Source organism: Dunckerocampus dactyliophorus, chromosome 6 (assembly GCF_027744805.1).
Source record: "Dunckerocampus dactyliophorus isolate RoL2022-P2 chromosome 6, RoL_Ddac_1.1, whole genome shotgun sequence".
Lineage (NCBI taxonomy): Eukaryota > Metazoa > Chordata > Actinopteri > Syngnathiformes > Syngnathidae > Dunckerocampus > Dunckerocampus dactyliophorus.
The window spans coordinates 3,147,493-3,174,914 of record NC_072824.1 but is presented as its reverse complement, the minus strand read 5'-3'; the positions used below and the strand labels follow the sequence as shown (position 1 = coordinate 3,174,914).

Below are 27,422 nucleotides of genomic sequence, written 5' to 3'. Positions count from 1 at the left end.
ATGGCTATATAGGTATGGGTTGATATCGGTATCAGTAATGAAATGGTGGACAAAATGGCTATACTGTATGGGTTGATATCGCTATCAGTAATGAAATGGTGGACAATACGGCTATACTGTATGGAATATGGGTAAAAAAGCCAATATCAGTGATCATCTCTCGTGTGAGGCAGTATCGCCTACATTTGGAGGTCTGCAGCCGCCGATGTAAAAGCATGTAAAAACATCCAAAGGAGGCGTCGTTACGGTTAAAAGGTTAAAACGGTTAAAAGGAGGGAAAACATGAGAAGTCAGTCCTCGGGTCTGAAACTTGTGGAAGAAGAAGAAGAAAATCAGCGTCTGGCGCAGCAAAGGTGTTTATCTCAGTGATGAGCAGGAGCTCATAAACACACAATCACTGATGCTAATCAGCCGTCACACAGAGGCATGCGCTAAAAATAATAAATCACACACAACCTCCCGCCAGGACGATGTGCACTCGCACAAATTGTGCACGCTTTCCTCCACACGCTATTCGTAATACCGTGATCAACTAACAAGTGGCAGTTAGACTCCATTGCTAACTGTGTTAGCTTCTTCTGTGCCAAACATGAAATATACATCAGCATAATGCATGCAAAATATGAACGCAGCAATCAAGGCCAAGCATCAACTTCAAGCGGAAATGATGTTCTTCAAATCGTATCATCAAGATAATATGATGTTCATTTGCATGGTGTAAACACAAACCTGCTAATCAGCGATGGACTGAGACTAGAGGGTCTAATCAAGTTAAACAGTTCGTAACTAGACTTGCGGGGATACTACTCCAAAATGACCTTGGCATATCTCAGGAAAACTCAGCAAATGTCTTCACACTTCAGATCAGGTTCAACTTCTCATGTTTTTGTCTTTGGCGTTTCCTACCGGCGGACACCACAGATGACCGATACAACCACAGGAATGCTCAGTACAATTTGAGAAACTTTCCAACTCAGAAAGAGAACACTTACAACTCCTTCAAACTGTCAGATATTATTTAGGGGTGCACGATAATTATCGGGCCGATATGAGGGAATTATGACCTCATAAAAAACGCTAATATTAAAAATAGCTCAGATAACATTTTTTTTTTTAAATGAGGCAAGATTACCCGTACTGTGCGGGTGAGGAATTCAAGCACTCCTTTTTTCTCCTGCCAGTGACGTTAACGGCCTGTCTTAACGCCCTGAGCTCCCTTGTAAACATTCACTTTCAGAGGAAGGACTTTGTACCAAATGCTCCAAGATGAGGGGGAAAAACCCCATCAAGCACACAAAAAAAACCTTATCAGCCACCTGAAACCGCAACATGTGAAAAGTGCAAAAGACCTCCGTGGCATCACACCAGCTGCTCGGAGTGTGTGCCCGAATACAGTGCACCTTGCTGGGCCACGCCAGGTGGCTCCTCCCGCTCTATACTCCGGTTCTCCTGACCTCCGTAGCAGCACATAGGCTGCTCGCAGAATGCGTCCGAATATGGTGCACTTTGCTGGGCCACAGCAAGAGGCTTCCTTCACTCTATACTCTGGTTCTCATGATAGTCGTGATGTATAGTAGTAATATTTGATCAGGACAAATCACCTATCAATCAAGTACAGTTGGTCATATTCTAATTTGTTCCAGTTTTTCTTACCTCTACGTGTGCACAAACTACACTTATATCAAAATTTAAAAAAGTAGATATAAAAAAAAAGGTGGTTAGCGGTACCACAATCTGTCTTGAGAAGCAGCAGCAGCAAGTTATCAGTTTGAAAAAAGATATGGTGCATCTCTAATATTAGTATGACGCTTAACAGATTAACAGATTCAGTCAAATAGCTTCCTACACATACTCACATGGCACAGTTTAAGCTTAACTTTCACTTTCTAGGTAGTTGCCACGCCCCTCTCGACTGTGTTTACTTACAGCATGTAGACTGTGTATACTTCATAGACTGTGTGTATATAGACAGTGTGTACTTTCATTCTGTATGGGCATTTTGTCCATCTTTGTCATTGATGACAGAATCCAGCGCAGTAACCACATACATTGTTTATTTTTTCGTGCGATTTGCAAACCGTGTGAGCATTGACTACTTCTCCCCATAGCAATGTGGTCCAGAGAACCAGGAAGTTCTCTGGACTACTTCCCACCAGCCAGTTTAAAAAAATAAATAAATAAATAAATATCCTCTCTGGATTCGTAACCCTTGAAACAAAGAAAGAACATGCACAGGGTGGGTTTTCACTGAAACATTTCAGCCGTGTCAGCTGGAGCCTCTGAACAACCTAGAACCTAGAACCAAGCAGGCCCTGACCCGTGACGACCCGCCGCTCCCTACGTCTGTGGATTTGGCCGAGAGAGAAAGTCTGTGCTGATTCATGGAGGGAGCGTGATGTCAAGGAGGTGTGAACATGATTTTACAGGGGAGCCACTGCAGCCAACTTTCAACATAAAAGCACAATAGATGATCTTTGCAGTGTGACTCAGTCATTTCATGTCAATTATCTTGCTTCCATTAGCTCTGAAAATCAAATCTGTTGGCCGTGTTAGACAGTAAGTAGTAAAAATACAGTGTGTATAGTGTGTTAAGTCAAATAATTCACAATTTCATCTAAATGCGCCTCTGAAGTTGATAAAAAAAAAAAATACAGTGGAACCTTATAATAAATAACGTAAATCCAATTCATCCATTCCAGAAAGTCAAAAGTGTCGACACAAAACACGTTTTTATAACTTTACAATTATAGTTTTACATGCAGAAAAAAATTGGAAATGTAATGATGAATAAAAGGGATGAATGAACATTTAAGCTTACTTTTACCTTCATTGAAAACATGATTATTGCCAAAGACACCATGTGGCATGAGATCAACACAGAGACCACCTTCCTGTTTTGCCACGAGTTCATTGTTGAATTCAATAGTGTTTCTCACCCCAGGTCTCAGCCTTTCTTTTGATCAAGGCTACAAAACAAGCCAAAATGGAGCAAAAGAAAGTTGCAAGTGGCAGCATTTTGATCAAGAATGCGAGAAACATTACGGAATTCAAGAAATAAATCATAGCAAAACACCTAGGTGATGTCTGTGTCGATCTCACTGCTGTGTCTTGTCTTTGGGAACACTGACATCAAGTACCACGTTTTCAATGAAGGTAAAAGTAACCTTAAATGTCCATTTATCCCTTTGATTCATCATTTATAAACATTTACAATTGTTTTTTGCATGTAAAACTATCAAAACTTGTTTTCTTTTATTATCTTTGAGACTTGTGGCGTACACAAGTACAGTCAACCACTTATGACATCATAGACGGGAGGCGGAGCTGACTTCTGCTTCCTGTTTCTATGTATTAGCAAGCTAACAGACGGCTTACAAGAACGTTTTGGGGCAAAAAATACATTAAGAAAACAGTCGGACTCACACAGTGCATTAGTAACACGACTAGAAGCATGCCATATAGCATGCTAACAAGAAAATTTACGCAAACAGAGGCAAAATGATGCCGTCAATCCACTACGTTAACCAAAAAACACGCTAATCGGGGAGTACGCTAACTGAAATTCCACTGCACAGTCGCCTGTTGCTATATCGCGGTTGGAATATCGCTCTTAGGCAATTGCGTTCTTTCAAAAAATTATTAATTAATAAATGATGTCTGTTTCGTGATTGACTATGGCCTATTAGTAATAGTCAAAAAATATAGACAAAGACAAGTTGTATGTAGTGTTGTGGTCGCTCGGCATCAGAAATGGCATTATATTCACACTGCATGGAGACCGGCTACTGAGCTAGAGAGCCGAGCAGACATGCAATGGCTGAGACTGAGTGGGGAAAAAAGGTTCTCCTCTCATTCTGTGTGGAAGTGGTAAGTTTGATTTTTCCTTCTTCCCCACTGCGTTTCAAACACTTTCTTCAGTTTAGAATACCATAAAGCACCGTGTATAAACCGCACCCCCATTTTCAGACTCAAGGCGGGGGAAAAAAAAGTTTGTTCATAAATGCTTGCCAACTCTTTCATCTCAAATCAACATGCGTAAAGGTACTAAGCAATTTCAAAAAGAAGAATAAAGGAGAAATCTGAACTTCGGCATCTAGAGCTTTAATATTATGGCTAAGCACAGATTAATAATAATAATAATAATAATAATAATAATAAAAAATCAAAATAAAGAAATTTGCAATTTTCAGAGATGTTTTGATATCTTTCACTGCTTCTCTTTTTCTCTACTATTTTATTGCATTGCTTCAGTGTGAATTTGAATAAACTCCAACGTTGTATTGTATTTGACATTGGAAGTTTAGGTTAGCGTCAGTGTATATAGAGATCGTTTCACTGTGTGAAAATACAGACAGCCGTCAGATAAGTTAGTTGCATACACAAGCATTTTCAGCAACAGTACAGCAGAGGGCGCTAAAGTCAAAGCAAGTGTCTGACCCACAGACGGCTATTCTAAAATGGACTTCTCGTCAATTTCTGCGTCTGGTCACAGACCTGTCATCGTGTATAAACCGCACCACGATTTTTTGCTTCTTACCAATGGAAAAAAAAAGGGCCGTTTATACACGGTGCTTTACAGTAAGTAAATTGGAGAGGCTAACTAGTTACCTCACTAGTTTGTTAAGCTAAGAGGCGGGCATCTATTATGTCCTTCCTGCAGTGATACCACAGCCTGCACAATGTGATGTAAACAAAGAATAACAGGAGCGCAAAAGTGACTACTGAGGTGTTATTTAATGTCTAGAGGTTTTCTATGCTCTAACTACGAAAATATACTGCTTATTGATATTAAATCCTACTTCGCGGAAATTCATTTATCGTGGTCGGGTGTGGAAATAAAAGTGGTAAAGGAGGGACAACTGTATATTTATTGTTTATTTGGGAATTGCATTCATTAGAGAATTCCCTGCTAACAGCTTACACTTTTCTTAAAAGCATGATTATGGCGTATGGTTACAGCCCTAACAACAACAATAATAACAATGATGATGGGGAATAAACAGCATGAGGAGTTGGAGGACTGTGGCAGTGGGAGGTTAAAGAGCTTATAACACCACAGGAGGAGGTTTGGGAGTGGGGGGGGGATTTGGGTGCCTTTGGCTTGACGGGCACATTAGTGGGATTATCTGGCAGCCCTGTTGTGGAGGTGAATAACATTTACAATCCTATTTGTAATAACTTCTATCCGTCCTGGACTGCTTTATTTATTTATTTACTTATATATTTATTTATTTACCCAAGGCCATTTATCCCCACAATTAGTCCACTTGATATTCCTGCAGCACAGATTACACTTGCACGTGTCATGAGAGCAAGTGAGTGTGTGTGTGTGTGTTGTATTCTATGAGAGAAACACACCTCGCTGCTCCCACAGGTCACCAGGAGTGTTGTCATACTTAGACTACAACGAACACCCTGAATACTAAAACTGTTGGCAGCCATGCGTGTGTGTGTGTGTGTGTGTGTGTAATAAAAATCAACAGTGAATGATCTATCCTGGCAGGGTTGCAGGTGGATTGGAAGGAGCGAATTGGACAAGCCGGCTAATGCATGCACTCTTCTTCTTCTTGTGGCGTTGGCGCAAGACATCAGTGGACGAGCGCTCACTCCAAACCAGGACAATTAATCCATAAAGATAATGGCAAGGCCGCCATGGCAGAGAAGGCCCTTATCTTACGCAGCACAACACGGCGATTAGCTGCTACGCACTCGTCAGATCAGACGGCAGGCGTCGTGAGCGGTGGGAGATAAACACAAAGCCACGATGGGGAGCGGAGAGGGAGTAAGGAAGAGAAGTAAAAGCCACGGCGCATTGCAGGAGATTTGCATGGAAAAGTTATGAGAATGTAAAATAGGAATAATCATAATTAAGAGTGCATGATAAATATCAGACTGCTAATTATTGGGCCAATATGAAGGAATTATGACATCATTCTGATAAATCCGACAACAATAAAAATAGCTCAGGTAAGTGATAATTTCAAAACAGGCTCCAATGAGGCGAGATTACACGTACTGTGCGGGTGAGCAAATGAAGCGCTACTTTTTTTTTCCTCCTGCCTGTGATGTCGGCCTTCTACCAGACTGTAGTAGCTGGTGCCCTCCTGTAAACAGTAGTGTGCTGGGGGAGCAGCTTCAAGAAGAAGGATGCCACACGCCTGGATAAAGTGGTGAGGAAGGCAGGCTCTGTCATTGGCACTGAGCTGGACCGCCTGACATCTGTGGCAGAGCAAAGGATACTGAGGAGGCTCCTTTCCATCCTGGACAACCAGCATCATCCAATGCACAGCATCATCTCCCGACAGAAGAGCAGTTTCAGTGGCAGATTACTATCACTGTCCTGCTCCACTGAAAGACTGAGCACCAACTCTAATAACCAAAATCACTTAAGTTCTAGAGTTCCTCCCCCTCAGTCAGAATTGTCCCACACTCAGAGTTTCCGTGCGGAAACTCGCCCATGACTTCAGTTCCGCGTGAAGGGCTTAGATCATTCTAGCAATAAATGTAATGAGAAAATAGTATAAAATATAACCGAAACGGTACGCAAGTGGACCGAACAGACCATGCAGAACTGAAACGGTTCAAAACATCCATGTGAACCGTTACACCCCTAGTATACGGTATATATATACAGTCAAACCTGTCTTAGCGGCCACCTTTATAGAACGGCCACCTGCCTATAGCAGCCACTGAACCCCCCCCCCCCCCCCCCAGTAAATTTACATGTTATAGACCCTGTGTATAGCAGTCACCTATCCAACGCGGCCAGCGGCCACCCATTTTGTCTCCCTTGGTCAATATCTGCCTGCATATAGCGGCCAAATTACATACTCAAGTAGAAGCTTCATGCACGAAAAAGTTTCGTTTTTCAATCAATGAAGCCGTCGTGTGTAGACTTTGATTACTGAGTCGTAGCTCAGTCACAATCATTCACAAGATCCACACAAACTGTCAGTTGTTCCACATAAAAAAGCCGTCTTCTTTTGAGCTTGCTATTTCCTGGTCAAACATGTAACTTTAAGAGCATTTGCACCAAAACATTACCGCAAAGTAGGCTGGGAACAGGACGTGCTCCCAGCGACGCTACAATAAAAAAAAAAAAAAAAAAAACATACAGTGGTATGAAAAAGTATCTGAACCTTTTGGAATTTCTCACATTTGTGCATAAAATCACCATCAAATGTGATCTGATCTTTGTCAAAATCACACAGATGAAAAAGCTGTGTCTGCTTTAACTAAAACCACCCAAACATTTATAGGTTTTTATATTTTAATGAGGATGGCTTGCAAACAATGACAGAAGGGGGAGGAATCAGTAACTGAATCCTCACATTTAATATTTTGTGGCCCCCCCTTTGGCAGCAATAACTTCAACCAGACACTTCCTGTAGCTGCAGATCAGTCTGGCACATCGATCAGGACTAACCTTGGCCCATTCTTCTCTACAAAACTGCTGTAGTTCAGTCAGATTCCTGGGATGTCTGGCATGAATCGCTGTCTTGAGGTCATGCCACAGCATCTCAATGGGGTTCAAGTCTGGACTTTGACTTGGCCACTCCAGAACGTGTATGTTGTTCTTCTGAAACCATTCTGAAGTTGATTTACTTCTGTGTTTTGGATCATTGTCTTGTTGCAGCAGTTATAGCTTCAACTGTCTGACAGACGGCCTCAGGTTTTCCTGCAAAATATCCTGATAAACTTTTGAATTCATTTTTCCATGAATGATTGCAAGTTGTCCAGGCCCTGAGGCAGCAAAACAGCCCCTAACCATGATGCACCCTCCACCACGCTTCACGGTGGGGATGAGGTGTTGATGTTGGTGAGCTGTTCCATTTTTCCTCCACACATGATGTTGTGTGTTCCTCCCAAACAATTCAAATTTGGTTTCATCAGTCCACAAAATATTTTGCCAAAACTTCTGTGGAGTGTCCAAGTGCCTTTTTGCGAACATTAAACAAGCAACAATGTTTTTTTAGACAGCAGTGGCTTCATCCGTGGAGTCCTCCCATGAACACCATTCTTGGCCATTGTTTTACATATAGTTGATGTGTGCACAGAGATATTGGACTGTGCCAGTGATTTCTGTAAGTCTTTAGCAGGCACTCTAGGGTTCTTTTTTACCTCTCTGAGGATTCTGCGCTGAACTCTTGGCGTCATCTTTGGTGGACAGCCACTACTTGGGAGAGAAGCAACGGTGCCAAACTCTCTCCATTTGTAGACAACTTCTCTGACTGTTGATTGATGAACATCCAGACTTTTAGAGATGGTTTTGTATCCTTTCCCAGCTTTATACAAATCGACAATTCTTGATCGCAGGTCTTCAGACAGCTCTTTTGAGCGAGCCATGGTGCACATCAGACAATGCTTACCAGGTGTGTGTTTTATAGTGGGCAGGGCAGCTTTAAACCACTCATCAGTGATTGGGCACACACCTGACTTGAATTGTTTGGTAAAAATTGGTTTCAATTGCTCTTTAAGTCTCCTTAGGCAGAGGGTTCAGTTACTTATTCCTCCCCCTTCTGTCATTGTTTTCATGCTATCCTCATTAAAATATAAAAACCTATTAATGTTTCGGTGGTTTTAGTTAAAGCAGACACAGTTTTTTCATCTGTGTGATTTTGACAAAGATCAGATCACATTTGATGGTTATTTTATGCAGAAATGTGAGAAATTCCAAAAGGTTCAGATACTTTTTCATACCACTGTACGCCAGCATGCATGAGGCAGCGGGAGCAAAACTGAGTTCGGTTGTACTTAATTGAAGTATTTTAGAATGTACTCACGTTATTTTTCATCAATCCTCATCCACAAATCCATCAAAGTCCTCATCTTCTGTATTCGACACAAACAAAGCTGTCTTCTTTTCCGTTCGCTACTAGTCTGTTAACTTGTCAGTGTTATTCAGCTCCCAAGCAAAGAAGGAAACTTCTCCTGTTGCTTCTGCCAACTTTATTTATTGAACGCGGCCACCAGACAGCAGCTCAGAACACACACACATCTCTCAGCATCGTCTCTCCTTCCTGCTTGCTCACAAGGCAAAGGTTAAAAAAGCCCCACTACATAGCTGTCCAGCCAATGCCTGTAAGAAATGACACCGTTTATTTCCTGGTGTGCACTGGTCAATACTGTAATGCCGCTTGTTGTGGGGAAGGAGAGACTCACGTCGCCGATGCACTTTAATGGCTTTATTAACAGCGGAGAACACTGCAGGACTTTACATCCACGCCAACATAAACACACTTCCCAACTCTCTCCAAACTCACAGCTAGCACTGAGCCTAGCTCTCCTGCTCGGGACGCCCACCGTCACTTCCCGTCACTTCCTGATGAACTAAAGCTGTATGACACTCTGCCGTATAAAAAGTAAAATATTAAAAACAAGCGTAAGACATTACTAGCACAGCTTTGTTCTGTGGGTCGTAGATATATTCTATCAGTTATTATTAAGCCTCTAGCTTCCTTTTAGTAAGTAAAAACCTTGGCTATGATTGCACTACATTGTCATGTAGACCTACAAAGTACACTTGGAAGAACAAGAGGTGAATATATGTATTGCAACTGATGTGAAACTGATGAGGGGTAGGATTAAATAAGATTTGCTTCTTCCTACTCCTTTTTGGACATGCAAAATTGTGAATTGTACTATGTGATGTGCTACTGTTTGACTCATGCATGTTCAGGATTAAAACCATGAACCATGATAATAACAAGCCTAGTAGTGTTGTACAACTTTTATCCACAGTCCGCAGTGCCCTCTACTGGTAAACATTATTATTAAAAAATTTCCCCCCCCCTTTTTTTTCCTGTACTGGTCAACATTCAAACTGGACACCAACCTGTCTATAGCGGCCACTTTTGCAAACTCCCTCTAGTGGCCGCTATAGACAAGTTTGACTGTATATATATATATATATATATATATATATATATATATATATATATATATATATATATATATATGTCTAGACGGATAGACAGACAGATAGATATGGATAAGGTAGATAGATACTTTCTTTCCATTAAAAATTCTATATTGTGCATCTCTAATAATGTGACCTGTAACTTGCACAATTCAAGTGAAGTGTTCAAAGTGCAGTCAAGGGATTCAATGCTCACATTTCAATAAATGACAAGCTCCTTGGAAAAAATATTCTGCATTGAAGGTCATATTTATCAGACACATTAAAGAAGCAGAGCTATCTCTTTTAGCACTCGTCAATGCTTCAATTAGCGGCTAAAATAATCAGATACATACACGTTCAAATACACAGAAAACCACAAAAAAGGTGTAAAAACATGACAAAAGGAGATAAAAACATTCCGCCTTCATCAAATGTCTTTTACAGGTCTTAATATAAACACTGGTTAACTTCTTTTAACACTTGTTAGTTACACAGCCTCATTTCCAGGTGTAACATCATCAGGGTAACACCCCTCAGCTACAGCAAAGTGAACAAACGCTTCTCTGCGGTAGATCATCAACTTATATTTTTCATCAAAACATAGTCACCAGGAGTGTCACGAGGTGCTCGGTTCACAAGGCGAGCCAATTCACGAAATTGGGTCTACGACAACAAGACAAGACGGGATTTTTAACAATACTTTTAAAAAAAGTACAATAAAAAAATATTTTAAAAAAAATGTCAATATATTGCAATGTATTAATTTCTACAATGTTACACTCTTCTGCACTCTAGTGTGTATGCTCGCAGCCCCACCTCCACCCACCAAGACAAAAAGACTGTATGACTGGCAAAAGGACTCACTCCATCATGCCATTGTTCCATGGAACAAACTTTGTTACTTTTCATTTATTGTGTGATTAATTAATGAATTTATTAGCGCTCCAGCCCTAGTGCCCACTAGACAGTTTTTGTTTTTGTTTTTGAAAGAGCAATCAAAATGTTGTGTTGCTCATGGATGTTCAAGGCATCCGAGTGATACTGTAAATTGGTTTGTTTCGACCCATCTTCATCTTCATGTCCTAAGGCTTAAAGGGTCCCTGACATGATTCATCAAATTTGCCTAAATATGTTGTAATTATGTTCTACATTTTTTGATTGCTGAAAGCAAACGGTAAATTCTCAAAAATTACATTTATAGTTGACGGCGGCAACCATGACGAACTTGCTCTCGAAGTTCAGTCACATTTCCGGACGTGACATCATCGGGGTACTATCACTCAGGTAAACAAACATAGCGGTGTACGAGACAGATGATGTTTACGGTGATTATAGCCAAGATTTGAGCGATGTGTCAATAGTTTGAGGAGAAAAGTAGAAAGAAACATTTGGATGATGAAATAGAGAACTTGTAGAACATGGACTCAAGGCCTGCTCGCCTGAATACCGCAGCTAGGAATAATGGAATAGGACTCCGGTTCTATTTTGTGGGTTTTTCTCTCCCTGAACTGGGGCCATGATTAAGAGGGACGGCCGGGGGCATTCGTATTGTGCCGCTGGAGGTGAAGCCTTAAGGCATTCAAAACACAGAAAGGTAAGTGTTAATTATTATATTAAAATCGGCTGCTTAATGAGCATAAAGGGCTTTTTATATAGTTTGATTGTATATGTGGACAAATTCCCCCCACAGTAAACCTATGGCTGTGAAAAGATGTTCATATAAGATGTATAATGCTTTACAGCCTTGTTGCTCTTGTGGAATATTATGTAAACAAGATAGGACCTACTCTGTTTTGTGGCAACTTTGATATCGTTCTTCTGGTCTTTTTTTTTCCCCCCAGTGTAGCAGCAGAATAGCATCCTTTTTCAAACTCATTTATACAATACTTTTAAGCCAAATGCTTCTTGTAAAGGTGTTCCTTCATTCCTTCATAGTGAAGTGATCACTACAAAGAACCGAAGTCGAGGTGGGCGTCCATCTGTCTCTTGTTCTCTGCACTTGCTTCAACCATTGTCGTCTTAAACCTTCCTCTTTTGGAAAACCAAAGAAACTTACAGTATCATTTGGATACACCGTAAACTATAAATGTAATTTTTGCAAATTTACCGTTCGCTTTCAAAAATGGAAGAATGTAGAACATAATTACAAACAATATAGAACATATTTAAGCAAAGTTGATACATCATGTCAGGGACTCTTCAAGTCCATGTTCTGCAAATTCTCTATTTCATCTCTAAATGCTTCTTCCTCCTCAAACTACTGACACATTGCTCAAATCTTTGCTATAATCATGTGTCTCGTACCCCGCTGTGTTTGTTTACCTGGGTGATAGTACCTGGACACTGCCATGTTTGTGTGGTCCTCACACCTGGAAATGAGGCTGTACAGAGAGAACCAGGCGTCATGAACTTCAAATGTCATTTTAGCAAACTTACTGTTCGCTTTCAACAAATTGAACGATGTAGAACATAATTATAAACAATATATAACATATTCAAGCCAAGTTGACGACTCATGTCAGGGACCCTTTAAAGCTACGACTGAGTGTTTTATTGTTTATACACATTTAATAAAAGCTGTTTATTGGTTATTAAAACAGTGGGTTAATTTCTTTTTACACTTGTCTGACAGGTGCAAATGTTAATGAAATTAACTTTTACACAACTTTCAACTAGAGACGCACAATTTTTTTTTTCTTTTCAAAACGATAGCAATAACTTTCTGCTTCTCAAGACTGATATGATAACCGATAACTTTTTTTATATCTCATGTTTTTAAATTTTAATTTAAGTGTAGTTTGTACACATCTGGAGGTAAGAAGGAGTGGAACAATATAGGATTTGACCAACTGTACCTGTTGATTTGTCCTAATCAAATATCATGACATTACCACTACCGCATCACTACTATCAGGAGAACCAGAGTATGGAGTGGAGGGAGCCACCTGCTGTGGCCCCGCAAGGTGCACTGTATTCAGACACACGTCAAGCAGCTGGTGTGATGTCACGGAGGTCTCTGGCGAAAATGTTTGCACTCTTCAAACGCTGTGGCAGGTTTTTTGTGTGCCCGCACAGTACGGGTAATTTCGCCTCATTGTAGCGTTTTTTTTAAATGATCAGGTATCCGAGCTATTTTACATTTTTAATTGGTATGACGTCATAATTCACTCAACAAATGTTCAAATGTGACTTAAAACACTGCCTGTGCAATCAAATGATACGGCTTATGTTCAAGTTTATTATGAAGTAAGGTAATATTTATCAGACCAGAGTGAAGGGAAGACACTGTCCAGTCATCAGTCACACACAGAATAAAAGCGTGCACGAGCAAGCAAGTGGGGCACCAAAGCAATAAGATGGAGTAATGGTGCATAAATGTGAATGGTTGCACGTCACAAGGTCAAATTCTACCTGCAACGTTAGGATACTCACACAGACGCACGCGTCCGCTGCGCACGAGTACAATATAATGTACCATTTACTTGTGTGCAACCACAGCTAGCGACGATGACTTCATGAAAGACAAGGAAGGGCACACAACACACACACAGGACAGCAACAGAGCACATTCATCTTCATGTATGCCATGTCCACTTGAATCAAAGCGCACTATTTGGCGGAAACCAGGCTCGCTGTATATCTGAATATCTGTCATGGTATTCATCTGGGATGTGTTTAGTTATTGCACCCACAGTCAAAGCCAACAAACAACACAGTAGAGCAGGGGTGTGCAAACTTTTTGTCACTCAGGGTGGCACGCTGAATAAACAAAGGACGTGGCATACAATATGGCTGTACATTGTACATTGTAAATTACACCTTCATCTAATCCCAGGGTGTCCGTTTGCAGCCCGTGGCTGCTTTTTTATTGGCCTGCGGCACAGTCTAAAAATGTATTTGAAGAAGAAAACAAAAAAACTACAACAGGAGCCATTTAACAGGAATAAAGTCAACATATTAAGCGGAAAATGTGTAATATAATAAGAAAAAGTCAACATTTTACGAAACTGTCGTAATATTACACTATGTCTGTATGTAAGTATGTATGTATAGTACTTTATTAATCCCACAGCAGGGAAATTCACTTGTTACAGCAGCAAGCAAGATACGCAAGTAAAGAATACATAGTGACACATGGTTCAAGTGGTGCAGGTCCCCAACTTACGAACACAGTTGGTTCCAGACGACCGTTTGCAAGTCGATTTGTTCATAAGTCCAACAAAAGGTAATATTACCAATGATATAAGTACTACATGTACGTGTATACATATACAGTATATGCGTATGTATGTAAATATGAGTTTGGATGTAGTAGTAATATTAAACAAGGATAGTTAATGAAAAAAAACAATAATAAAAGTGATATAATAATACGTAATGATAAATGTTATTTACTTTTGAAGAGGAGTGGTCGAGCATACGTCGTTGTGGTGGAGGAGGAGGAGATATTGAAAAAAAGGACAAATTGTCGTCATCAGTAGACTCTTCTAAAAGAGGTAGTGTTCTGTGGGTGGTGTAGAATTAAGCAGGCCTATTAACTCTTCATAAACTTTAATCACACGCTCTGTCCGGGTTGCATCGTACAACTCTTAGCCTTCCTCTCTCCTCTTCCTCGTCTTTCTCTCCTGTTGGTCCCATTAGCAGTGTCACAGCGCCCTCTACTGGTCAAGCATGTACAGTAGCAGTATAACACTGATGGAGCAACTACAAGGCAAAATAAAATAAAATATAGACCAGTCGGCTTGTGTTCGTATCCGCGAGTGTTCGCAAGTCGTAAGTTCGTAAGTTGGGGCCCTAGTGTATTAGGAAAAATAACATTTTAGTAGCATAAAATTTTAATATTAAAGAAAAAAGGCATTAATTTACTATTTTTTTAAGATTGTAATATTATGAGAGAAACATTAAAGTTGTAAATTTTTTTTCAAGTCAAAATATCAGGGGAATAAAGTTGTCATTATGAGAAATTTACAAGAAGATAGTTGAAATAGTTGAAAAGAAAAAAACAGAACAGCAGAAATGGAAAAAATTGTCATGGTCATTTTTTTTAGTTTTCATTTTTTAATGAGATTAAAGTCAAAAATGAGAAAAAAAAAGGTGCAATTTTTAAACGAAATTGCCATAGTAATAAAGAAAAAAACCATGTCGCTTTAGTAGGATAAAGTTGAAATATTAAAGAAAAAAAGAGGTTTTCATATGTTTTTAATTTCTAATATTATGATAAAGAAACAAAACAAAGACTTTTTTAAAGTTATAAAGTTACGAGAATAACATTGTAATATTACAGGCATGGAAAACATGATTAGACCACCCTTGTTTCTTCAGTTTCTTGTTCATTTTAATGCCTGGTACAAGAGTTACATTTTTTGGCAGTACAATGGTATTGCGGGCCGCACGGTGGTCTAGTGGTTAGCATGTTGGCCACACAGTCACAGTCTGGAGATTGGGAAGACATGGGTACATCTCCGTTGGGCATTTCTGTGTGGAGTTTGCATGTTCTCCCCGTGCGTGTGTCGGTTTTCTCCGGGTACTCCGGTTTCCTCCCACATCCAAAAACATGCAGGTTAATTAATTATTCTTAATTGGAGACTCTAAATTGTCCATAGGTATGAATGTGAGTGTGAATGCTTGTTTGTCTATATGTGCCCTGCCATTGGCTGGCGACCAGTCCAAGGTGTACCCTGCCTGTCGCCCGAAGTCAGCTGGGATAGGCTCCAGCATACCTAATGAGGGGAAGATGGATGCTATAGCTATTCATGTAAGAATTAAGTGATTTTGGTTATCATCAAGAAAAGCATGGAAGTTGCTAGACTTCTTATGAGCTGTATTTGTTATCATCATTATATGTGTCCAAACAAATGTACCAATAGTTGTACCACGCATTAAAATGGATCAATAAACTGAAGAAACAAGGGTGGTCTAATCATTTTTCTATGACTATATGAGGAAAAATAACATATTTTAGGAGCATAGAGTTAAAATATTAAAGAAAAAAAAGACATTTCATTTTTTTCTTAATGATGAGAAAGAAACAAAACAAAGTTGTAATTTTTTAAAGTTACAATGTTCCGAGATTTCAAGTCAAAATATCATGGGAATACACTAAATTATAAGCAGAAAATTTACAAGAAAAAAGTTGAAATAATTGGAAAATTGAAAACCCAGCAGAAATGGAAAAAAATAGTAATGTTTTCGAAGTTATAATTGTACGAGAATAAAGTCCAAATATTACGAGAAAAAAGTGCGCAATTTCATGAGATTAAACTTGTATTATAATTATTATAAAAATTGTCTTGAAAAAAATGTCATTATAGCTGAAATATTAAAGAAAAAATATGTTTTTAACCTAAACAGTCCAGTTGCAATGTAATGAATGAATGTACTAATGAATGACAATTTCACAGGCAGTTTTTTTAAGCCGTTAAAACATGAGAAAATATGAAAAAAAAACAAATGAAGTTGGAATTTTTGAAAATTTAGGTTGGGGAAAAGTTATAATATTATGGGAATAAATTGAATATATTATGGGAATAAAGTCATAATTAGGGCTGGGCGATATGGACCAAAACTCATATCACAATATATTCATGTTGAATATCGATATACGATATACTGTATATATATATATATATATATATATATATATATATATATATATATATATATATATATAGACAAAGTCAAACTTGTGTGAAGTTGTTTCATTAAAATAAAAAATATCTTATAGCAAAATAGCCGCTAAAATAAAAGTCCATTCTCTTTGTGAAATAAATAGTACAAACAAAAAGTAAAAGATCATCAATTTGCTTTTTTTTTCCTTTTAGCTATGCTCAAATCCTCAGCTAATAGAAGCATGCCTTTTTACAGTTTTTTACCCCATTTTTGTTGTTGTTTTTTCTTGTTGAATTGTATTTTTAGAATATTCGGAGCTGCGGGCCGCACTTTTGCCATCCCTGACATAAAGGAAATAGGGCAAACCTTTTTGAAGATCAAGCAGTCCTCCATGTGCTCGGCGTAGACGGAGGTGAGCCGGTACTGGTTCTCGATGGGGATGTCGATCTGGTAGCCCGTCAGGATGTAGCAGACGGTGCGGAACTCCTGGATCTTCTTCTGGAACACCTCCTTCAGCCGTTGGTTCCTCAGCTCTGAGCTCTCAATCTGCTTTCGCAAATCTTAAGAAAAAAAGAAACAAACATCGTGAATGTTTTTACAGAACGCAAACGCGAAACAAATAATATAATTTTTTTTTGTTGTGGTGTTGAGGTTTTTATTTGGAGATGCACAATATTTTTTTTTCCTAAACTGACACCAATACCAGTGACTGTGATTCTCAAGACAGATGTGGTACCAATGACTTCATAATTTTTTCAGCTACTTTTTTTTTTTATTTCGATTTAAGTTTAGTTTGTGCACACCTGGAGGGAAGAAGGAGAGGAACAAATTAGGATTTGACCAACTATACCTGTTGATTAGTCCTAATCAAATATCATGACATTATAGAGCAGAGGGAGCCCCTGCTGTGGCCCAGCAAGGTGTACAAACAGTTGACAGTTGAACAAACCTCCCAATGATAACAGTATTTCTTTTTCAAAAATAAAAACTTGAAATGGACAGTTCCACATGATTATGCACAACAGAGTTTCAAAGCATTTCACTGGTTGTTAAGAACCGAAAATGGTCATTTGTTGAATTTGCAGCATAAGAATGTCATATTTACTGAAAGCAAAAGCTATTTCAATCACCAACATTTGAACAGGCCAAGTTACATGTTAAGATAAGATCCCTTCTTTGATAGAACCTTCACAGTTCTTACATTGAACTTGAGAGTTTTTGGAGCGTTTCTGCTTGAGTGTTCTTGTGATCTGTGATCTGGAGGTAGGTATACTTTGAATCATGAGACGCATTGTCATGCATGCAGGTCATTTTGCTGCAGAAGGTACGGTTCTTCATATTGTACCATGGAAGAAAATGGCTAGTCAGAAAGTCCACATACTTTGCTGAGGTCATTTTCACACCTTCAATGACCATAAAGGGCCTACCAACTCTCTCTGATTCCATATTGTTGACATCACAACCTTGTCAAGAAATGCTGGCCATACCCGGACCACCCAAGGTTGCACGGCCCTCATCAGTAAACACAAGTGTTTGAACATTCATCTTCATGTATGTGTTGGCCAACTGCAACCACTTCGGCTTCTGAGTATTGGTTGGCCAAATAGTAGGTTTATGCATAACTGCAAGCCTCTGGAGGATCCTACACCTTGAGGTTCATAGGACTGCAGAGGCACCAGCAGCTCCAAATACCTTATTGAATGTTTTCATGTCTTGTACAAGGCATTGCAATATTTAACGGTTTTTGTCATCATTTTCAAGTTTCTTTTAATGGGGTCACCTGGCAAACTAATTATGGCAGTTGTCCGAGATTGGTATCAGTAATCCAAAGAGCCCCAAGACGCAATGCCATCCATGAATTTCATTGAAAAACAAAACATTTTATCTTTAAATCCTATTTGCACCATAATTTGGAACACAGTGTAAAGCGGGAGGAGCCACCTGGCGTGGCCCAGCAAGTTGCATTGTATCCCGGCACACACTGCGAGCAGCCGGTGTGACGCCAGAGAGGTCTCTGGCAAACCGTTTGCACTTTTCAAACGCTGCGGCGCTGGCGTTTCAGGTGACTGATAAGGTTTTTTGTGTGCTCGATTTTTTTTCCCCCTTAATGCGTTAAAATTTCCCTACAATGCCTAACCTTCTGCACGCTACACTCCTCCGTGCTCTTCCACTTCCTCCTTGCTGTCGAGTGTGTATTTACATATAGAAGAGCCATGCCAAGCTCTTATCAAGTCATTTTTAATGGCTTAAAACTGCTGTAAAAGTGACATCTTTTACTGTGCAATTGCATCATCACCTCTTTTTGCCTTTCTCGCAAAAAAAATCCCACAAAAGACATATAAATACGTCTGGGATCGGGCGTTTGCGTTCGTGAAAACGCATAACTACATCTTTGGTATTGAACGGGTTAATGTTATCAGATTTATTGGTATGACGTCATCCATCCATCCATTCTTTTTCTATGCCGCTTATCCTCATCAGGGTCACATATCGTGCATCCCTAATTTTTATGATGTTCATTTTCACTTCCACGGTGATGGATTTCCTTTTTTGTCGCACTGCCGCTTGGTAGACCTAATGAAGTGTAAAAAGTAATAAAGTAAAGCAATGATTAGCAATGTTCTTCTCAGGCACACGCTGCATGAATAGTTCTCCAGCGAGTTTTGTGTTTATGGACCAAAATGCTGTTTTTAACTCATTCATGGGAGCGCGTTTGTGACCACGGAACGTCGCAACGCCAGGACCACCTGTATACGCTTACTTCACTGACTTACCCAGCACCTCCTTGGGCGGAGGCAAAGTCAGGTTGGCCGAATGCAGGAGGGCATCGAGCTGGGAGTGGCCTCCTTCCTGCAGCTTGCGCACCACGTCCCTGAGATGGTCCACTTCCTGGCGAAGAGACTCAATCTCCTCCTGCCGCTGCTGCTTGGCCTCAGAGGTGGGGTTCATCCTCAGGTGGAGGACTTGGGTCTTGATCGGGTCATAGTCGCCCTGAGATGATAAAGAAAAAAAGTTAAATGCACATTTGTTATCAATCTAACTGCATGGGATTTCTTCAAGCTGCTTCTTTCGGGGCTACGATTCGGCCAGCTATGTTATTTTATGTGGACCTGCGGAAGAATGCAAATAATGCACGTCAAAAAGACCTTATTTTATTTTAGCATTATTTAAAAATATATATTGTATTTGTATTGTACTTGCATTTTTTTTTACTTTTTTAAATTATTTATATATTATTAGTAGTAATTATTTTGTATTATTTTATTCATTATTTTAATATGGCAAATATTTGTACATATTTATTTTTTTATTTAAATATTTATATTACATTAAGTAAAAATTATTTTCAATATTAAAATTAAAGACAATATTTCTTCCTAAATGTATTTGTTAATTTTCACAGAAAAATATTTTTCATTAATTATTTAATGGAATAAATTATTTTATATTATTTATAACATTTAAATATTTATATTACATAAAAAAATGTAATCAAAATCAAAAAGAAAATGTTTCTTGCTAAATCTATTGTCAATTTTCATATAAAAGTATTTTGTTGCTAATTGAATGAATTCATTGTTAATAGAATAATTTATTTACTGTTATTTATAATATAAAATTGTTGTTATTATTATTATTATTATTATTATTATTATTAGGATGATACAATAGCTGTATACTAAAATGTGCGCTTGGCACCTTGACTTCTTTCAATGCAAGTTTGTTGGTGGAAAAGATAAAAATGAAACGTGTCACAATATCATGAAGCAATTATACACAAATGTGGTCACAGTTGGCCCTCTGAGGGTAACCATAGCTGCCATGTGGCCCACGATGAAACCCAGTTTCATGTCAAAGATGTGCCTCACACGTCTCACTTTGCAGCATTCACGTCATACAAGTGTAAAAAGTTGTTGAAGGGTCCAAAGTATTACTGTAGTAGTACCTCTACAAATACAAGTACATGCATGTCCAGACAGTTTGACTCTTTTGTGATGCAAACGACTGGTCTTTGTCTGTACATGCCTCTACCCTTAGATGATAAATACTTTGGATGCTGCACCGAGCCCGCAGACGAGAGCTGTCCTACCTAGTTGCTGAGCAAGAAGTGATGAAGCCAGCTCGGATGAGAGGCCAAACGTCTTCTAAGACAACCTCAACGGTCCAGCTGCCAACCATTCAATGCTCTGTGAGTACAATCACCTGGACCAATGACAACACAGCCGTCCCTCCTTTACGGCAGTTAATTGGTTCCAGATTTAATTTCCACCAAGTAGGATTCAATATTAATAAACAGAATATTTAAGAGCATAGAAAACCTGATTAAGACTTTCTAAATACGCTTTTAAACATTATTAGAGCCCTCTAGACATGAAATAGCAACCCTATATTCACCTTTACACTCCTATTATTCTTTGTTTACATCACATTGCGCAGGCAACAAGATCACAGGGACTTAATAGACAGCCGCTGCTAGCATAACAACATAACTAGTTAGCCTCTCCAATTTACTTATTCTAAACTTAAGAAGACAAAAGCTTCCACACCCAATGACAGGAGAACAGCCATGCATGTGGGCTGGCCTCAGCAACCAGTGTCCATGCAGTGTGAAAGGTAATGTAATCTAACGTCATGTCTCATAACATTACTGATACACAATACTACATATAACTTGCCTTTCAATATCATTTGACTAATAATAGACCATAGTCAACCACAAAACAGCCATTGTTTATTAATTAATTTTTCTCTTAAAAACCGCAATGTAGCGAGGTAGAGATATTCCAACACGGGGCTTGCCACTTCGTGCTTCGACTTTCACGGCTTCACTCCATCGCGGTTTTTCAAAATATATGGATTTTAAAAATCATCACTGTGGCTGACTACGGCTTATTAGTCAAAATATATGCATGTTTAAGCAAATGTTATGTGGGTTTTGCCCAAGTGAAGCATTTTCAAGCATAAAAATGGCTACATAAAGTAAAATACAAATAAGGCATTCGGAAGAGGCATTCATAGATGTTGTGATAATATGTAGCCTTCCACACTGGTCACTAGGTGTCAGTAATGTTACATTGATTAGACAATAGCCACTGTAAGAAGCCAATGTATGTGAGTCCATATTATGTCTTATATGTCTACTATATCGGGTAATAGCAGTGCAAAGGTGACTATGGGGTGTTATTTCATGTCTAAAGGTTGTAAACAGGTTTTCTTCGCCTGATATGTCTTATTTTCTCTTATTATGTTGGCTACATTGGATAATAAGAGTGTAAAGGTGACTACAGGGGTGCTATATCTTGTCTAGTAATGTTATTGTAAGTGTATTTAGAAATGTGGTGAACAACTTTTCTATGTCTTATATGTCTTATCACTTATTATGTCTACTATATTGGGTAATAGGAGTGTAAAGGTGACTATGGGGTGTTACTGAATATCATACCTAATAATGTTAAAAGGTGTATTTAGAAGGTGGTAAAACAAATTTTCTAAGTCTTATTTTCTTTTTTTATGTCTACTATTTTGGGTAATAGGAGTAAAGGCGACAACAGTGTTCACACGCTCTATTGCGGTTCAACGTTCACTTTTGCTGGTTTGCAGAATTTCTTACGTGCTTCTTTTTTTTATTACAGTGTATGAACGCTGTTAAAAACTGAGCCTTGCTCTTTAAGAAGAATTGCATTGTGGGAAGATGAGTGTCTCTCTTCTTGCTCTCGTTTGTCTGCACCGCCCATTGTTTCTGCGCCATGATTGGCCATAGACCATTGTCAATCAATCTCCTTCGTGCTGCCCTGCTGTGTCTCCTGTGTCATCGCTAGCTTGCTTGCTAGCTTGCTTTCTATCTTGTAAATGAATCTTCGGTTCGTCGGAGGAAGACTGCAGCAATACGTCTTAACAAGGATACAAAAACGCTACAGTACAGCCGAACAGCGCCAGGATGGAAAGGCACGACCACAGGAGTGAAATATGAGTGACTTAATCATTTCTTGTATTCGACCTGTGGGTTGATCATTAAAATTCAAACAAAGGTTTGAACTTTGAGAGTGTTTAAACGAGAGAAATGTGACAAAATGTTAATGCCTGTCTGAGAAAAGTGTATAACGTGTTTGTTGAAGGGTTTTACAGCCTTAAAACATATATAATCATATATATATAAATGAAGTTGGCTACTTCGTGGATTTCACTTATTACAGGCTATTTTGGGAACCTATCCCCTGCGATATACGAAGGAACACTGTATTGGAGTGTTATATCATGTCTAATAATGTATTTACAAGGCGGTAAACAGGTTTTCTATGCACCAACTACAAAAAATATTGGATATAAAAATAAGGAATCCTTTCCATTCCATTTTCCTCTGCTTATCCGGGTCCGGGGGCAGTAGTCTTAGTAGGGAAGCCCAATAAGGAATCCTACTTTGCGGAAATTCACTTATTAAACGTGTTAAACCAAGGATTACTGTACTCACAGGCACTATAATCACGAGGCAGCTCCACTTCCTGTCCCTCATTTAATGTGTCCCGTGTGGGATATTGGATTAAGGATAGGTTCTACTGTACACGATGGAATAATTCACGAAAGACGAGATGAAAAACACATGAAGGATGGAAAGATGATTCCTCACAACAAGATTTCCTCTTCTTTGTGTTTTTTGGCCTCGATATCAACTTAATGCCAAGACCGAGCAGCAGGAAACACACAGCAATGTGAGAAAGATTGCTGGCCAAATGAGATTCTGGAAGCCCCTGCGACAGAGAGTTAAAAGATGAACTGGCAGCGATGAGGCGATCGGAAGGAGGAAGACAAGTGGCATAAAAAAGATGAAACGAAAACTCACCACCTCATTAGTAAAACTTCAGGTTGAAATATCAAACACATGGTGAACAAAGAAAATGTGCTTGCGTAATGTGGAGCACGCAGATCAGCAACAACCTAATTAAGTGCTGGTCTAATACAGTCCTCATTTTCCTTTATTTTGAAATCCACATGTGTGTGGGGAGAGCGTCAGCGTGGAAGATATTTACACAATGTACAAAAAAAAACGAAAAAAAAAACATCAAACATAATTTAGGAGGAAACAAAATCCATGTAAATTAGGCTGTAACGTTTATATGGACAAAAACTACAGTATAAAGAACTCCATTATGCTCTTTTAGCTGGTATTTATTCGTATAGCATTTGGAAATGCTTGACTTTACTTGGCACATACTGTACTCAGTTCGTAATGCATGTTAGTTATGTGCGGATCAATAATAAATTACTGATACTTCGATAGCTCTTCAAGCTCTACAATCGATTATTAAAAGAAAACATTGATACTTCAGTCATTTCAGGTAATGTTTGTCTGAAACGTTTATTTGTTGAAACACTGACCGATCCTAAACACAGACATGTGTGAATTGTGAATTAAGTTTTCAATCTTATAGCACTCCTCCGTGAACCACCACCTTACCGTGGTGGAGGGGTTTGTTTGTCCAAGTGATCCTAGGAGCTATGTTGTCTGAGGCTATATGCCCCTGGTAGGGTCTCCCAAGGCAAACAGGTCCTAGGTGACGGGCCAGACCAAGAGTGATTCAGAAGACCTTTATGAACAAACATATGAGGAGGGACCGCACCTCGCCCGGACGTGGGATACCGGGGCCCCACCCTGGAGCCAGGTCTGGGGGAGGGGCTCGTAAGCGAGCGCCTGGTGGTCGGGCTCTCACCCGTGGGGCCCGGCGGGGCTCAGGCCGAACAAGCCACACGGGATCTCCCCTGTAGACTCACCACCTGCGGGGGCAAGCTTAAGGGTCTGGTGCATTGTGCTTTGGGTGGCGGTCGAGTGCGGGCGCCTAGGCGACCTGGTCTTCAGCGGCCAAATCTGGTTCTTGGGACGTGGAATGTCACTTTTCTGGCGGGGGGGGAGCCCGAACTTGTGAGAGAGGTTGAGACATTCCGACTAGATATAGTCAGACTCACCTCGACCCACAGTTTGGGTTCTAGATCCAAACTCCTCAAGAGGGGCTGGACCTTGTTCCACTCTGGAGTTGCTGCAGGGGAGAGGCGGTGAGCTGGTGTGGGCTTATTAATAACCCCCCGGCTCGGTGCCTATGTGTTGGAGTCATCCCCGGTTAATGAGAGGGTCATTTCCCTACGCCTTCGGGTTGGGGAAAGGGTCCTGACTGTCGTTTGTGCGTACGCGCCAAACCGCAGTTTAGAGTACCCAGCCTTCTTGGAGTCCATCAGAGGGGTGCTGGAGAACACCCCAACTGGTGACTCTGTCGTTTTGCTGGGAGACTTCAACGCCCATGTGGGCAATGACAGTGTGACCTGGAGGAGCGTGATTGGGAGGAACAGCCTCCCCGATCTGAACCCATGCAGTCTGTTGTTGTTGGACTTCTGTGAGAATCACAGTTTGTCCATCACAAACACCATGTTCGAACATAAGGATGTCCACATGTGCACATGGCATCAGGACACCCTGGGCCGCAGGTCTATGATCGACTTTGTAGTGGTATCATCAGACTTGCGTCTGCATGTTCTGGACACGCGGGTGAAGAGAGGGGCTAACCTGTCAACTGATCACCACCTGGCGATGAGTTGGATTAGATGGCGGGGGAGGATGCTGGACAGACCCGGGAGACCCAAACGTGTAGTGAGGGTGTGCTGGGAACATTTCCTGTTCGTTGAGTCTTCAACTCTCATCTCCGGCAGAGCTTCGCCTGCATCTCGGGGGAGGATGAGGATATTGACTCCGAATGGGTTCTATTCCGTGCCTCCATTGCTGAGGCAGCCGATCGGAGCTGCGGCCGCAAGGTGGTCGGTGTCAGTCTTGGCGGCAAGCCCCGAACCCAATGGTGGACACCAGAGGTTAGGGCTGCCGTCAAGCTGAAGAAGGAGTCCTATCGAGCATGGATGGCTTGCAGGACTCCTGAAGCAGCTGATAGGTACCGACAGGCCACTCAGCATGCGGCTTCAGCGGTGGGCGAGGCAAAAACTCGGGTGTGGGAGGAGTTCGGTGAGGCCATGGAGCATGATTTTAGGTCGGCCTTGAAGAGGTTCTGGCAAACCGTCTGGCGCCTCAGAAAGGGGAAGCAGTGCCCGGTCCACACTGTTTCCAGTGGGGACGGGCGCCTGCTGACCTCAACTGAGGATATAGTTGGACGGTGGAAGGAATACTTTGAGGCCCTTCTCAATCCCACTGACATACCTAGAGGACACAAATGCGGACAGTTCCATCACCGTGGCTGAGTTATCTGGGGTAGTCAAAACGCTCCCCAGTGGCAAAGCTCCGGGAGTGGACGAGTTTCGCTCTGAATTCCTCAAGGCTCTGGATGTTGAGGGACTGTCCTGGTTGACATGTCTCCTCAACATTACGTGGAAGTCGGGAACAGTACCTCTGCATTGGCAGACTGGGGTGGTGGTCCCCCTTTTCAAGAAGGGTGACCAGAGGGTGTGTTCCAACTAAAGGGGGATCACACTCCTCAGCCTCCCTGGGAAAGTCTATTCCAGGGTGGTGGAGAGAAGGGTACGATCGTTAGTCGAACCTTGGCTACAGGAGGTGCAATGTGGTTTTCGTCCTAGTCGCGGAACACTGGACCAGCTCTACACCCTTGCGAGGGTATTGGAGGGTACTTGGGACTTTGCCCAACCGGTCTACAGGTGCTTTGTGGACTTGGAAAAGGCATTCGACCGTGTCTCTCGCGGTGTCCTGTGGGGGGTGCTCCAGGAGTATGGGATTGGTGGTGCGCTACTACGTGCCATTCAGTCCTTGTACAACTGGAGCAGGAGCCTGGCTCGCATTGACAGCAGTAAGTCTGGCCTGGGAACGCGTTGGTGTCCTCCCGGTGGAGCTGGAGGAGGTGGCTGGGGACCGGGAAGTCTGGGCTTCCCCACTGAGACTGCTACCCCTGCGACCCGGATAAGCAGAGGAAAATGGAATAGAATGGAATGGAATCTTATAGCAGTTCTTAATAATGAATTACTTATTTTAATGGATTTACTCTTTTACTTTTTTTTTTACCATTGTTTGAAATACCAATTTAACATATTTTACAAGATTTTGTCCTGTTTTTTCTGTTGTGTATTAGCGTGGAAACACTGTAAATCACCTCGCGATCTCAACATACTTCAGGGTTTAAAATACATCAATAAATGACTAAAATTAATTATTAAATTATTAATCTATCCAAATTTACATTTTATTTTAATTTTATTTACTAATAATGTATCTAACTCATTCAATACCAAAGACGTAGTTGTACCTTTTTTATAAACCGAACATCATAGCGGTCTGAACATTATAGCGATCTAATTTATCTTATTTATTATGTATTGTGTAAAACTAAAACATGAATAACATCAAATTAAAAGCACAAAATGAATGCCGACCCACCATCCACTAGTTCAAGTTCCAGCCAGGTTTTTCCAGAGAGATGATTACATGGCTGTTTGACGTGTGTGGTAAAAGGCAGTGTGCTAGCATGAATTACCTTGAGACAAATGTGCACATTAGCACTCAATAAGTCATCCAAACGTACCTTTATGCATTCCCACATAGTATCAGCATTTGACACCACATATGAGGTGAAAGAAAAATGGTAAAAATACAGTAGTACTCTATCTGTGCGGCATGAGATAAAGTTTGCACACACACAATGGACATGCGTCAAGTCAGACAGATGTAACAGAGACAAACCAGCCACTTTTCAAAATAAAACATTTAAAAGAAAATGAAATAATGGAAATTATGTTTTCTTTCTGGGGATAATACATTTGTGTTTCTTAACATTGTTGAATTTGCCATAAACTATGTTATTGTGGAGTCCAAATTGTCGATTGTTGTTGACGTCCAGCTGTGATTGAGTCTTTAATAATAGATGGTCTCATCATCAATATTTGTCCAGTCCTAGATGTCTTTGACAACAAGTAC

The 27,422-nt window shown here is 40.4% G+C and overlaps 1 protein-coding gene across 2 annotated transcripts in view; it reads right to left on the bottom strand.

The window, feature by feature from the left end:
- Positions 1-27,422, bottom strand: part of mad1l1 (mitotic arrest deficient 1 like 1) — a 102,095-nt gene that overhangs the window by 23,220 nt on the left and 51,453 nt on the right. Inside the window, exons 16-18 of one of the 2 annotated variants that reach the window (XM_054778505.1) lie at positions 19,285-19,501; positions 16,877-17,070; positions 12,224-12,282 (exon numbers count right to left, since the gene is read on the bottom strand). In XM_054778505.1, coding sequence (XP_054634480.1) covers positions 12,265-12,282; positions 16,877-17,070; positions 19,285-19,501 — 429 coding nt within the window. In that variant the 3' untranslated portion in view covers positions 12,224-12,264. The remainder of the gene's footprint in view (positions 1-12,223; positions 12,283-16,876; positions 17,071-19,284; positions 19,502-27,422) is intronic. The other variant, XM_054778504.1, reaches the window with a different exon arrangement.